Below are 15,660 nucleotides of genomic sequence, written 5' to 3'. Positions count from 1 at the left end.
ACACAATAACCCAGCGTTTTCTTTACTATTATTTACAGTAGCTCTTCTAGCCCCCAATAACTCACATCTGGCCATCAAAGACCACCGTACCTTTTTTATTGTGTAAAAGAGACATATTTAGCCACCGGACAGAATGCCCCCGCCCACTGTAAAAAAAATATTGTGAAAATTGCTAAAACTATAGAAAGCAGTAAATGAAAAAAAAAATAACACTCATCTTTTATTTACTTTAATTACAAGCTAAAATATAAACCTTGGTTGTAAAAAACTAAAGTTGTCCTTTAAAGGGTTAACCATTCACACAGCATTTGACTACATCCAACAAAAAACAACGACAACATCCTGAGTGACACATGTGACTGTAAATGTTAATGTTTATTCATTGTAACCATAATTTTTTGGTGTGTTCTCAAAAAAACAAACCCATTTCATATGGTCGCGGACTGAGCTGCTGGGCAGATGGGACATTGCTGTGGGAACGGTGTATGTGAACGCAGGGACAGGGTGGGTGGGAGGGACAAGGTCATCCACAGATCCGTCAATCAGGATGGTCGGTCTGGTGGTGGGAAGACACACCCACCTCACTCATCTAGCATTAAAACTGAAGGGAAAAGGGAGCAGGTGAATCAAACAGAAGAAGAAGAAAACATAGAAAGAAATAACAAATCACTGTGGCGGCCGGGCTAATTGCATTCCGAAAATAGCAAGCTCATGACGCACCGCGTGTGAGCTTGAAGATCGGTTATTTTTTGACACGCGATGCCGTCATATGACGGAGTACAAAATCACATTTTAAAGTTCCAATTATGGAACTCAATTTCTTTTCTTTTTTTGAGATACTACTGGTCATTCTTCTCTATGGACATTGCTCAGGTTATAGACATCAATTACATATTTGATCTAGAACACATCACTTCCCATCCATTTCCTACCACAAGCCATCCATCACACGTAGGGCCCCATCTTCTAAAAAATGCATTCACTTTTTAGCCATTTTTTACTATTAAAAAAAAAAAAAAAAGTTCAAGTAGGCGATCTACACGCTCACAACGTGTCGATGGCTATTTTCACTATTTCAAATGTTTTTCAAAATAGTCAAAAATGCCTAAAAAGGCTTAGGTATGGCGACGTGCAAGGCAGGGCCCTTAAACCCTCAAGGCTCTATACTAGGTACGCTAATATATCACTCTACAACAAGAACAAATCCCTTTGCAGAAAACAGCCCTTCCACAGGCTCACAACGTGGCACGATCTTGTAGATCTGCATTTTTTTTGCAAAACGTTCACACCCAGAATAGAGATGCTAGGGTTCATGTTGTTAAAACTACCATTTATTTTAAAGAACTATTCCCAAATATAATTCAAGATCTATCTACAAGTAGATATCTGATTCTGATCTAAAACAAAGAAGAGCCTAGATTAGTGTAGTTGACATATATAGCCATTATCTTCCCCAAATCTAATTGACCTAGTAGCCAATATTACAGACTAGTAGCAAGTTACAGACTGGTTAATATTAGCTACCTGATCCAACTCTCCACTAGTTAACACAACCGCATGTGTTCAGAACAGAAATCCACAAAACAGTCAATTTTTAAACATAGTTTAAGCATCGGCATGCAATTATTTACTAAGCAAGATATGAGGAGGAGACAGAAGTGTTTAAGAAAACAATCTTGAACAAATAATCCCTCCAAAATACAAATTAAATTTATAATCAATGTATATTTAAGGGTTAAAATGAACAACTTAGGCATTTAGCAGACAGCGAAGCGCAGGGTCAGATAAATAGCACACCAGATATTGGTTGCAATTATATTGTGAACTTAAACACCTAGCAGTACAAAGCATTAATAGTCCTATTAAAACTGGAGCATAATTATTAAAAATGAAAAGGCTGAAAAATTATGAGCAACATCAAACAGAAAAGCGTATATTAATTTCTGAACACTTAAAGATATGATTAAGTGTTTAATTAGTATTCTAAGGGCTGATTGGGGAGGGGGTGAAAGCATCTGCTTGTAAACTGTAGGTTTCAGGGTAAAAGGTAACAGGGGGACAAACACAATCCATTCCTACAATCCTCTGAGTACAAAATGAACTAATAATGGCCTGTATGAACAGCAACATTTACCAAACGCATGGCTATAACATGGTCCATACACACTATTATCATAATTCACAGCAAATGTAATAGCAAGCAGGATCGTGTGTCCACAAACTGACACGGAACTGTTTCTGTGTGTGAAAAACGTGCCCCATAATTCACTGATATGCATCTGTCATTAAATGTTTCGATGAATTGAGTACAAAAGGACCCAGATATGCTTTCTTGGGTTTAAAATCCTCTTAGCAGAACCTGGTATTTGAACTGCACTTTCCTGTGCTTTTTTTTTGCAAACTGCTAATAAAGTATTCAATCAATCAGATCAGATCACAATGATCAATGAATGCACCTACAGGACCACAATGGAAACAAGACCTTAGGACTTTTTGTCTTATCCTTAAATTGTATAAAATTCTACCACTGTACTATCTATCTTGCAAACTGTTAATCAAGTATTCAATCGGTCTGCATAGTTAGGTTTGAGGAGGAGCATTATTTATTACTGATTTATTCACTGACGATGCAAATCAAGATAACCCTGACTTTATTTAGCGCGCTCTGACCCTCATTTGGTTGTTATTGTTTACACCAGGGGTCTTCAACGTTTTCAGCCCAAGGACCCCCTAGCTGAGAGAGAGATGAAGCAGGGACCCCCTCCTCTATATTGTATAAAATTGTGTTCAGATAAACTTTTGCTGCTCTTTTTTCCCTCTACACACCTATAACTCTTTGACGAAAATAGCCGATCTACAAGCTCACAACGCCTCGCAACTTGTAGATCTGCTATTTTTGGCTAAAGTTCTCCTCAGAAAAGGGATGCTAGGGTTCAAGTGGTTCATGTAAAACAAAAAACAAAAAATCATATCACACAAAGATTTGGAGGACCCCCTAGGGGTCCCGGACCCCCTGTTGAAGACCCCTGGTTTACACTGAGCAGAACAACAAATGATCAAGCATCACGTCACAGTGTGCGAAAGCTCCATGTTGAGAGGCTTTCTCATTATTATGATTGAGGAGGGGCATCATTATTACTATTAATCCACGTTACACACACATCGCCCCCGACCACCATAGTAACGTCACTGTTACCCCGTTACTACCATTTTGTTACCGTTGCGTAACGGCACACAAGAACATAAACACTTACGTTTCAACGTCATAACAACTGGCTTATTGGTTATTACACACATTAATAACAAACAACAGTAGGTAGCACAATGCAGCTCGATACAACGCAACACGTATCGCGATAATATCGCAACAGACCCCAGACAAGAGGAGGAGGAGGGCCTTTAGCCTGCAGCCTCAAAAACGTTTATGGAAAAAAAAATACATTTAATACTTTAGTTTTAGTGCGAAATAAACGTCGCGTTTTAACCCCGAATAAATAAAGTGTCGACGTGGCTTTACCCGATGAAAAACACGTTGTTATAAACCGTTATAACGGTTTATAACCGAATAAACAACCTGAAGCTCCTTTATTTCTAGACGGACTACTACGGGGGCTAGCAGCCATGCTAAGCTAACGTGGCTATAGCTGCCGCCCTCCTCCCCTCCCCCCATCATCGCCCCCCGCTCGAGCTCCAGCTCTGCTCTATCTAACCCTACAGGCTGCGTCGTCGCGAGACGGTGCCTCCGCCTCGCGCCGCAGGAAAATAGCAGATCTCTAAGCTCTCAGCGGGCTGCGGACGCCGCGCGCTGAGAGCTTGCAGATCCGCTATTTTGTCGTCGACGCTCCGCTCGAGCTCCAGCTCTACTCCTATAACCCTACAGGCTGCGTCGTCGCGAGACGGTGCCTCGCTCGCGCCGCAGGAAAATAGCAGATCCGCAAGCTCTCAGCGGGCGGCGGACACCGCGCGCTGAGAGCTTGCAGATCTGCTATTTTTGTCGTCGTCGACGACGAAGAAGTAGTGAGCTTCACCGTAGAGGAAAAAAAAAATTCTACCCCAATGTTGTCCTGCCCACGCGCCTGTTTTTATTTGTTCTATTCTAAATACGTTATCGATTAAAACGACGCTAAATAGATAAGTAAATACATATATATTCGGTGCCTCGCGCTACCTTTTATGTGCAGGAAAAGAATAAAGAAAAAGCTGCCGAACCTGGAGGTTTGGATTCGACGATAAAGACATTCTAATGGCGTCTCCCTCCTCCTCTCCTCTCCCTCCACCGCCCCACTACAGGGGATGCCAGGTTTAGCGAGAGAAATAAGCCCAGATGAAGCAACTAGCCAGGGCCACATGAGCACTTATAGGGCTAAAGTGGTTAATGTATGTCTTATAACGTAATAATGTATATCTGCAAAGTAATGAGTAACTAAAGCTTTCAAATAAATGTAGTGGAGTAAAAGTACAATATTTGGATCCAAGATGTAGTGGAGTAGAAGTAAAAGTATTGGAAAGTGGAAATACTCAAGTAAAGTACAAATACCTCAAAATTGTACATAAGTACAGTACTAAGTATTAAGTAAATGTACTTAGTTACTTTACACCACTGAGTACAAAGGACCCCCAATGGAAGTGCTTTCTTGGGTTTAAAATCCTCTTGGCAGACCTTGTATTAGCTCCAATCGGAACCTCACCCTCCGCTGTATAGCTCCGAGATGAGGTTCCATATCGTTCTCTGCCGTTCGGCTGAAAAATGTCCGCACATTTGCCACTTTACATGTTTCTTACCCCTTTCTGCACATCCGATCCAAAAAGTAAAGGTTTTCTGAAATGATCACAAATGTTTGAAATTTTAACTCACCATAAAATCTAACAAACGAGTTGAAAAAAGCACTTTATTCGCCTCTCTCCTCCGCCGGTTACATGTTTTTAAGACATTGCGCAAGAGTTGCGCCCATAGAGATAACATTACTGATTCCCCTACTGGTCAAATGTTGAATTGCATCTTCTAATGCATAATATTATTGAACCGGCTGAGGAGAGAGGCGAATAAAGTGCTTTTTTCAACTCGTTTGTTAGATTTTATGGTGAGTTAAAATTTCAAACATCTGTGATCATTTCAGAATACTTTCACTTTTTGGATCGGATGTGCAGAAAGGGGTAAGAAACATGTAAAGTGGCAAATGTGCGGACATTTTTCAGCCGAACGGCAGAGAACGATATAGGACCTCATCTCGGAGCTACATAGCGGAGGGAGAGGTACTATATGGGGCTAACCTTGTATTGAACTCTACTTTCCTGTCCTGTTTTTTTTTTGCAAACAGCTAATAAAGTATTCAATCAATCAAAAAAAAAAAAATATGCACCGGCTATTTCAAAACAAATAATAAATAAATAAACGTGGAATATTTGGAGTATGGTCTAACACAAACAAATGCTCCCCTGTGGCACAAAACATTTATGAAAATATTTAAGAACCACTGGGTTTAAAGAAATTATTGTTTTTTGGGGGGAAACAATCCTAAATAAACAACTACATTTAAGAAACAAATCCCCAAAAAAAAGCACAACCCTCAACTACCAATATTTACAAGCAACTTTACAGAAAATAACAAGCCCACCAAATTCGCTTATAACAAGCAGACATGGCAACACTAGCCCACAACGTTAGCTTTAGCCTGTTAGCTTTGCGTCGGCTAACGTTGACGTTGAAAGAAACACAAGCAGCTAAACGAAGAGGAGAAAAAAAGCCTCTTTGTAAACCTTCTTACCGCTTCACCGTCCCTACGGAACTTTAAAACATAACATAAAACACATCTCCGTCATCCTCCAACAACAATAACAACAAAACGTTAGTAATTCTCGACGGAAAAACATGCGAACGAGGCTTTTATTTATCTTACCTTTAGGATTCACTGTCTCTCTCTCTCTCTCTCTCTCCCCGTCGCTCGAGCCCCCTCTCTCTCTCTCTAGCTCTAGGTCTCTCTCCCTCGTCTAGTTTACAAACACAGGAAACGCCACAGGATGTAACCTCCTCCCCCCACGCGCGTGCACAAGCGCGCTCAGTGCGTGCACGCACCCACACAAATACACGCACGCACGCACGCACGCACGCACACACACACACACACACACACACACACACACACACACGCACACCCTTTGAAGAGAGAACCTTAGAGAGGAACAGGGTCTTCATCACAATAACAATGTCTATCAGAGCTACAATGAGATGAGAATCATCATCAGGATCAAACGCATTGACTGGCTCTAATAATATGAGCTCTCTGCTGTTCTTTTGTGTCTGATAGCAATAAGGAGGCCTAACTATCTGTCTAATAAAGCAGTGGTTTTCAAGGACCCCCAAATTGACACATATTAGCCCACATCACACATACCCCCATTTGAAAAGATATGCCAGGGACTCAACCATTTTGATTTCTTGGGGGTCCCAATCTACACTGCACATGCACGATTCATTTATCGTTGTGTGTATGTGTCATTCTGTCTGTGATATGGACCTTGAGTCTGAAATACAGACTGAATTGAATTGAATACACTGTGTCATCATCATTAGTGTTCATTTAACTCTGAGAGTGTACAAATGGAACCAAATGGACCCTAACGGGTCCATTTGGTTCCATTTGTACACTCTCACCCTCCGTCCGTCCGTCCGTCCGTCCATCCGCCCGCCCGTCCGTCCGTCCGTCCGTCCGTCCGTCCTCATGATTCAAGAGGGTTTATTTGTCACTCTGACTGTGCTAAAATAATTACAATATTATAACAACATAATAATGATAGTAGGCTAATACTGGACAGAGGATATAATACAAAATATGAAAATAAAGAACAGGTTGAGAAAGACAGACAGGTAAGGGTGAAACCCCTTTACAGCCATGTGGAATGTGCAGAATATGGGGTAGACTCATTTAGTCGCCATATATTATTGCCCAGGGGTAGGCAGCCTTAGGCACGGGTGCCAACATTGGCACAGGAGAGGGCAATCACTGGCACACTGGCACTAGTGTGAGAGAGAGGAGTTTTGGTGTATAGAAAATATATGTATATTAATAATGTAGTCCCCTCACAAATGTATGCAAATTACCCCCTGCACATAATTCTATATTCATTCACTCTGAACTCTGACTGGGGAGGGAGTCTGGGAGATTATTGCTCTGAGTCTAGTGATCATTACAATGTCCTGAATGTGAAAGAAAGTAGTTCTGAAGAAGAAGAAAACAAGGTTGTTATATTTATAAAATAAAAACATTTAAAAAAGTTTGCCGACCCCTGCTGTAGCCCATATAGAATGTGCAATAAAAGGTATATAATCTATCTGTCTGTTTCAGCTTGCAAATGACTCAGTCTTGAGCGCAAAGAGATGGAGAGAAGGGAGGGCTGTAATGTTCCGCCAAAAACAACTAGTACATCTAAGAAATCATATTCAAGCCAGAACTACTTTCAGGGCCCAATAAATCTCCCTGTCACACTTTTGACTGCATGTCATTTAGCTGCATCTGCTTCTGAAAAATGAAACATAATTGTATTTATCCTCAAGGACAAGCGTTCAATGGGATGAGAAGAACCTGAATCCAAATGCAGCTTGAAATTTCATTTTCACCATTAAAAGTGTCTTTAAGAGGCTCTGCACTGCTGTTCTTTTGTGTCTGATATTAAGGTTATATCTGTTTATCTCAGCTTATGCCTTTCAAATGACTCAGTCCTGGCTGCAAACGGACTGAGTAAAGGAAGGAAGGACAGTATGTTATGCCGAAAACAAGCAACCGCACATTTTAGACTTTAGTCTCCAACATTCTTTGCCAGGTTTTTGACTGTATCACCAAATGGGCTCTATTTATTCTACTCTACTTTTGATTTCTGTTAGTACGCTAGAATTATATTTAGGCTTATATGTTGGTCAGTTTAATCACTGCAACAAACAGTGGCATTTGTACCATTTGTGGGAGCCCCTAATGGGTGGAAGTTGTTGCGTTGTTTAGAGCAGCATAGTTCTCAAACGTTTTTGTGCCAAGAAACCCCAAATGTATATATATTCGACCACAGACCCCCACCTGAAACTGTTGTGTGCCCAGAGACCCCCAAAAAAGAAGATTTGGGTTTAAGAAAATGATTACATTTTTTTCAAACACTTCAAGTATTCTAAAAAATTTAAAAAAAATAAAATAATTGCAGATGTACAAGCTGTACGAGCTTGTATATCTGGAATTTGGATAAAGGGGTTAAAATGATTATGATGCTGTATTCACAAATTCAGATGAGAACCCCCTGGAACTCCCTCAAGGACCCCTGGGGTCAGCCGGACCCCACTTTGAAAACCAACTGGTTTAGAGGCCCCTGGATGTGTGATTCACATTAGGGGTATAGATTTGGTGCTGCGTTCATGATTTGTGGCGTTTTTTGCAAAAGGTAAACAAAAGGTTTTCAACGTGTTGCCAGGACGAGAGTTACAGGAATTGTATGATCTCATCTCATTATAGTCAGTTAGCCTATACCTGCCAACACTTTAGCAACATCTGTTACTCTGTCATTATGCAGATTTATGAGCAACTGTGTCCTCTGTAGAGTCAGATGCTTGTTCAGACACCAATGTTCATGTGTTGTATCTCTTTTATATGAAGGTAAATGCTTGTGCACAGTCCAATGTAGAGCGTAAAGGAGTAGTTCACCTAAAAAATATTATTCTATGAATTCCACAATTGAGTCTCCTACCGAAGAATCAAATTATATGGCTTAGGTATGCGACCAAAACAAAAAAATAATAATTCAATGCTTCATTGGGGTGTGTAATTGATAGAAAATGTACTCACTGAAGGTAAATTATTTTAGTCACCCAAAAATCACCAAATCACCCAAAAACAAAGGATGGAGGGCAGAGAAACAAGCCTATACCTTCGATGATGTCACTGAGCAGTCTGAAGGTACCCAAGGACCCGCCCACCTCTGACATCAGCAACACAATGAAAATCACACACACATAATTGTGGGTTAGTGTTCTAGGGCTGTACCATGTACTGTTTACATTTCTGACTAATAAAGTATTCAATCAATACAAAAAAAGACGAGCCGGAGAGCCCTGAAAGAAAATAAACATGTTAACTCGGTCAGACCCAGTGCAGATGTATGGTGTCAGACTATATAAGTCTATTTATTTTTATTTGATCTTCATTCTTGTATCTCTACTCTTACCTGTAGGCTACCTTTTATCCTGTGTTTCACGTTTTACTGTTGTTGCTGCTACGACGCCTGGGGTTTCCCCATGGGGAGCAATAAAGGTTTATGTTATTATCGTCTCTGTCAGGTAGAAACCTCATATGTCCAAAAACTGTTACTTTTCAGGATTCAAATTCAAAAGCATCAAAAATAGCAGATCTACAAGCTCGCAGATCTGCTACTTTTTATGCTATTGTGTGACGCTGTAGTATGATCAATTAGGCATTAATTTAACAAAAACAAAAAAAGTTAGAATATGGAGATCAGAGGTTTATGCCCGACAGCAACGTTGTGTTATGTTATGTTATGTTATGTTATGTTATCTATATTATCTTAAAGGCACAGTCACCAGTGACGGCTCCAGGGGGGGCTTCAGCCCCCCTGGTGAAGGCCTGGCCACCCCTAAGCCCCCGCCTCCCCCACAAACCCAATTGTGATGAAAAATATTTATGGAATAAATAAATAAAATATATATAAATATGGGAAAGACAATTGACCGACTTCTATGTAAACCATACATACGTATTTACGGAATGATGGATAATGCTGATAAATTATCTTAGCTATACGTGTTGTAGGATCATTGAATCTCGTTTGTCGTATTAGTATACTTCATTATTGCTTGTTGACAAAATTCATTAGCCCGTGCTCTAAAAAGCCCCCCCCCCTCCCCCATAGCCCCCCATGCATTCACAATTCTCTGGAGCCGTCACTGACATTCACCCAGCACTACTCAGGCTCTACTCAGGTTCCTCTCCACCCAAGGACCTCAGGCTGTACACAGGTGTGTAAGGGGTTAAGCACTCACATAATTAAAGGTCAGGTCCTAAAAAAAGAATTAGTAAAATCTTCAAATTAATCCTAGAACAGACCGGTGTCAACCAGTGTCATTCTCTTCTCCTTGTTTTGGTTAAAAGTCTAGCAGTAGTGTAGCCTATTAAGGTTTTGTATTTTTTTTTATTAAAATTCTTTAATTAAGACATTGCAATAGTCAAGGTGCAAAGAAATAACAACACAATTATTTCAGAGTTCAAAATTGAGTTTTAGTGCTATATATAGCATGTCTTAATATTTATAATTGTCTAGCTATAACAGAAAAATGGGATCCTAAAAAAAAGTGTAATTACTTTAATGGGAAAAAAAGCCTTTAGAATTTGGAAAGCATTAAGTATATAGAGTAAAGAATCCACTCCCTGTGGAAGAACACCCACAACACATCAAACAGATGTGGTGTGTTTACTGTTTAAATAGTGTGATTTTATTTTGGATTGAAATGTTGTCACGTCAGTCAGTCAGTCAGTCAGTCAGTCAGTCAGTCAGTCAGTCAGTCAGTCAGTCAGTCAGTCAGTCAGTCAGTCAGCATTCAGGGCAGACATACTTACCAAGCCAGTATTACCACTCTGTCACACAGAAACTCTGCTACAGGTTTTGCGCTTTTTAGCGGGTGGAGAGTGGAGAGGCCCATAGGCTTGCTATGCAGAATCTGGATTGTAAAAGTAAAACAATATGTGGTGCACGATGCCTCATTAATGATGCACAATAAAGTTTTTCAACTGTTGTCAGTCAATTAGTTGTACAAAGAGCCTCTCACTATGTTTGTTTGTTTGTTTGTTTGTCTGTCTGTCTGTGTACTTGTTTGCTTGCCTTCTATTTACACGTCTTCTTTAATGGCCATCTTAATGAAACCTATTTGATATTATATAGGTCAGTGGTTGTCAAAGTGTGGTCCAGGGGCCCTCAGGGTTAGGGTTCCAAATGGACCCTTACAGGTCTGGAACTACTATATTGTAGTCACAGGTCTCTACTGCTGATATAGGTTATCTAGTAGTAGTACACAGTCAGTTATGTAACAGGTGGGTTTGTTAATAGTAAATCATTACATCTAGACAGAGAGCCATCAGGGAATCCATTTCCTATTTCTGCCTTTGCTTTTGTGCCTGCTTCTTTGTGGGTGTGTGAGTACCCCCCCCCCCCCCACACACACACACACACACACACACACACACACACACACACACACACACACACACACACACACACACACACACACACACACACACACACACACACACACACACACACACACACACACACACACACACACACACACACACACACACAATGTCCCAGGTATACAGGGAAATGCAATACCTAAGGTAATTGGTGCAGAAAGACCACATGACCTGCGTCTTCCACTCCCATGACACCTTTGTGCTCAGCGCTCAGTGCCTCAGTGCACAGACACAGGGCAGAAGGTACAGGGCAGGACGGAGTGTCAGGTGTCTGAAGGTTTCAACAAGACCAGTGACTCATCGGAAGTGCTTTACAGGTAAGAAACAGAAACAGAAACATATTTAGATAAAGAGTGTATGCGAAAAATGTATTTTCTTTTACATACTTTGTAAAACTGTAGAAAAAAGTAGTAGATGTGAACCTGTGTTATGATGTGTATGTTATGTGTGGGGTAAGCCTGGCCCGGTATGAGGGATTGAGTTTCCTTCTAGGTGTGTTCCTCATGCCTCCTTCTATAGCTCTCTCCCCATCTTTATCCAGACTTAGACCCGACATAAGAACACTTGCCTTTTGTAATGTGACTCTGTCATTAGTAAGACATGTCCAAGACGGAGCTGTGGGCTGAACATGGCAAAAGACTTCAAATTACACAGATCATTGGTTACTGTAAAATGTAACTCTTATATAACAGTAGCAGCTAATAAGAGCCATATCTGGGTCTGTATTTTTACTACAGAACGACAACTGCCCCCGTCATTAGGCCTACGGTACACGTACGTATGTCTGCTGTTGTTCAGATAACATGTACTGTAGGCTACTACTCACCATTAGGCAGAACGTGAGGCCCAAGTCATCAAGATAAGTGACTGTCCCTGGTTATTTATGGCACTGGCTCAGTTACAATAGTGATTTTCCAGTTTTTCTGCATGTTGTGTTCCACTAAAAATTCCTTTTCTTTTCGTGACTTAGGTATTTACAGCCATTTAGACAAAACCCTTACGTCAATCATGTTGTGCTGTGCTGTGCAATGTCTGGCTTTGTTGTGGTAACAGGTTGCTAGGGAGAAACTTGGCTAAATGTGCGGTTCAAAGTTCAGTTTGCTCTCTGTTGAACTACATTTACCGTCCTGTTTGTGTTGTCCTGGAATTGACAAAGCATTGCCTTAGGAAAGTCACACAATGATGTGACAATCTAATTGTTTCTTGATAGTTTTTACATTACTAAGCTAAATTATTTACTGAAGGACGTATTCTTTTATTTAGCTTACAAGCCCCTAGACAGCCACAAACTGCTTTACATATTATCCATAGACATGCATTCAGAACATTTCAACTCATTTTGTATTTGTTGTTTCTAAATGATGAGAAACAGAGGATGAAGAGACAATGAAATGGTGTCTGGCTATAAGGGCGTGTGGTTGTGGTGATGAAGAGGCGGGTAATAAGAATATAGTCGTTTAAAAACACAGGGGATTTGATGTTAGGCCTTGTCAACACAGAAAGGGACAGAAAATTGAATAATAGTTTTAAGCATATGTTACAGCGAGCTCCATTATTTCAAAAGCCGTGGTTGTTGCCAAAACACAGTTTGGTTGCATAATACACAATTCTCCAGCACATAATTAAAAGAGGTAAGAAACACTGATATAAGACCTCGGGATATGAATAATGATTTCTGAGCTACTCTGTAACCTGCAGGGTTGCAGCAACTCAAGGTCATCGAGACCCAAGCTGTTTGTGTTACTGATTGTTGACAGATGGGAGGAGATGGCTGGCTATATCAGGTCATTTTAAACCTGTTTAAAATAGTTAGATATGTTAAATCTCCAGTCCAAAATGTCAGCATCGTGTCTTTAACTGAAACACTATGACTGTGCTACTACTGGCGCTGTTTACACACTGGTTAATTTGGAGTGAAAACATTCTCCATTGTTAACTCAAGTGACAACATCTGATACAGATAAAGACTGACACTGCATGATGACACTAAGGTGTGGTCACACCAAACTTTGATTCTGCCTATGAGGCGGATTCTGCCATTGCTTTTCAACGGGAACGGAATGGTTTGTTGGTTGCCATTCGCGTATATATCCGCAAAAAAACCCGGTCCTTTCCCTTTGAAAAGCATTGGCAGAATCCGCTGCATAGGCAGAATTAAAGTTTGGTGTGACCTAGCCCTGAAACATGACTGTCATACTGTAGCATGACAGTCATGGCGCAACTTGTTCCTGGTTTTTGAAATGTCTCCATTTACAACCCGTACATCTACATAAACGTTCACATTTCAAATATAAAATGCTGACCCCATGGCCACGGATGTGACAAGTTGAAACGCTCGGGTCTAAGTACCCGTATCTTCCGTATTGTTCAATAAAAAGCATTTTAATCCAATCGCCGGCCATTTTCTCATAGAGTAATAATGTATCAGAGTGCAATACACCGATAGAGTCGCATAGTTGAAAGCATACGAAGGAACTTTTTAGAAAATGGCCACGTTCGGATTAAATTGCTTTTTTATTGAACAATTCGGAAGATACGGGTACTTAGACCCAGGTGTTTTTTACTTTTTCTTTAACTAGCCATGGGGTCAGAACCTTATATAAGACATCTGAACGTTTACGTAGATGTACGGGTTGTAAATGGAGAAATTTCAAAAACCAGGAACAAGTTGCGCCATGATGCTTGTGACAGACGAGCGTCATGTGAACCATGGCTAGGTGAGACCGCCAAGTTTTGTTTCACTTTCAGACAGATCAGTACTTAGAGTTACAGTTTACGGTTCAGTTATCCAAATTTCACAACTGCTCAAACTCAAAGAATATTTGCATATAGCTGTATTGTCTGTGTTCAAATAAAATCCGGGCTGGACTCTTAAAGTAAATGAAATATAACTAAAGTAAACATCTTCTTGTAATAGAACTTGATGTCATGTTATTCATGCCCTGTGAAGAGGTCTGCCAATGTTTGTGAACCACTTCTAAAACTATCCAAAGAACTCAGAGAACCTTATGTGCCATATCACACAATTAGATATGGTTACATAAGTGTAAACAATTGGTAGATGTTTATCAGTGAATTGAAGGTGATGTGAAACCACCTGCTTGGGAAAGATTCATCTGATTGCAGAGAAAGATATCTGAGCTGTGTTTACTGCCAGCTTTTATGCAATAACTTAATAAATAAATACAAATTCTATTGCATTTTTTTGCAATGCTAAACAAGCTACAGCTACTGCACAGCTTCCATTGCCTATACGTAAACAATGTTTATGTCTTGGCTTGGCAAAGGAAGATGCAGAATCTATCCACATGTTTCCTAGGGCATTATGGGCATCACTTCCTGTCGATTTGATCCCTGATACCTGATCAAATCGACAGGAAGTGATGCCCATAATGCCCTAGGTCTAGGAAACTTGTGGATAAAACATTTCAATAATAGATTACTAGTATGAATGGGGGCAGGAAGAGCAGGAACCGGAAGGTTCCCGGTTAAATCGCCCCGCTCCGCCTGGCTTTGTGTCCTTGAGCAATACACTGAACCCCTAACTGCTCCTGATGAGGAGGTTGTTGGTGGCTTGCATGGTTGCCTCTGCCGTCGGTGTGTGAATGTGTGACTGATAGTAATGCACATTTCTTTGGGCTATAGCAGATAGAATAGCAGACATACAAGCTCATAGCGCTATGAGCTTGTAGATCTGCTATTTTTTGAAAAGTCGTGGACATTTGTGCTTCTGAGGGGGGCACTGGAACAAAACATTTTGAGATGGGGGTCCGTGGCCAAATAAATATCTAAAAATGTTTTCTAAATCCTAACAATATGTTGCTATATCAGTGGTGCTCCAACTTTTCCATGTCAAGGACCCCCCAAAATGATATGTATTTGGCCACAGACCACCATCTCAAACTATGTTGTTCCAGGGAGGGACCCCCAGAAGCACAGATCGGAGTTAAAAATGTTCGCTTTAAAACACATATATACAAAGGTTTTCAAAAATGTTCCAACGTTTAAAAAAAAATAGCCAACTAAATCTAAAATGACACAGACGCTTTCCCAGATTGAATGGATAAAATTCATCAAGTTTATGGTATGTGAGGTGAGTGAGAGCCCGTTTCTATTTGACATACGTGATGACCCACATCATTTATCCACCTGTTTCTGCGGGAATTTACTGGGACACAGGCCCCTATGCACAGGCCTGGTGATGGGGGACATATCCGGTGGAGGCACCGCATATCGCAGTGGTGTAAAGTAACTAAGTACATTTACTCAAGTACTGTACTTAAGTACAATTTTGAGATATTTGTGCTTTACTTGAGTATTTCCAATTTCCCATACTTCTACTTCTACTCCACTACATCTCGGAGGCAAATATTGTGCTTTTACTCCACTGCAATTATTTGAAAACTTTAGTCACTATTTACTT

The 15,660-nt window shown here is 40.5% G+C and overlaps 2 protein-coding genes across 44 annotated transcripts in view; one reads left to right on the top strand and one right to left on the bottom strand.

Moving 5' to 3' along the window:
* The window catches only part of znf740a (zinc finger protein 740a), a 38,206-nt gene extending 32,220 nt beyond the window's left edge, over window positions 1–5,986 (bottom strand). For 41 of the 43 annotated variants that reach the window (XM_084061470.1, XM_084061510.1, XM_084061490.1 and 38 more), the window contains exons 1-2: window positions 5,898–5,986; window positions 424–601 (exon numbers count right to left, since the gene is read on the bottom strand). In XM_084061470.1, coding sequence (XP_083917596.1) covers window positions 424–468 — 45 coding nt within the window. In that variant the 5' untranslated portion in view covers window positions 469–601; window positions 5,898–5,986. Of the gene's footprint in view, window positions 1–423; window positions 602–4,209; window positions 4,282–5,765 lie in introns of those variants that run through there. The other 2 variants (XM_084061492.1, XM_084061481.1) reach the window with 2 other exon arrangements.
* A 5,455-nt stretch (window positions 5,987–11,441) lies between these two features.
* Window positions 11,442–15,660, top strand: part of LOC311049314 (LIM domain and actin-binding protein 1-like) — a 38,862-nt gene continuing 34,643 nt past the window's right edge. The window contains exon 1 of the mRNA XM_084062862.1: window positions 11,442–11,554. The gene's annotated coding sequence lies outside the window, so the exon portion shown is untranslated. The remainder of the gene's footprint in view (window positions 11,555–15,660) is intronic.

This window comes from Gymnoscopelus microlampas (assembly GCF_963454915.1).
Source record: "Gymnoscopelus microlampas genome assembly, chromosome: 7".
Lineage (NCBI taxonomy): Eukaryota > Metazoa > Chordata > Actinopteri > Myctophiformes > Myctophidae > Gymnoscopelus > Gymnoscopelus microlampas.
Note: the sequence above shows the minus strand (reverse complement) of the source record. Positions and strands in the feature narration are given on the sequence as shown.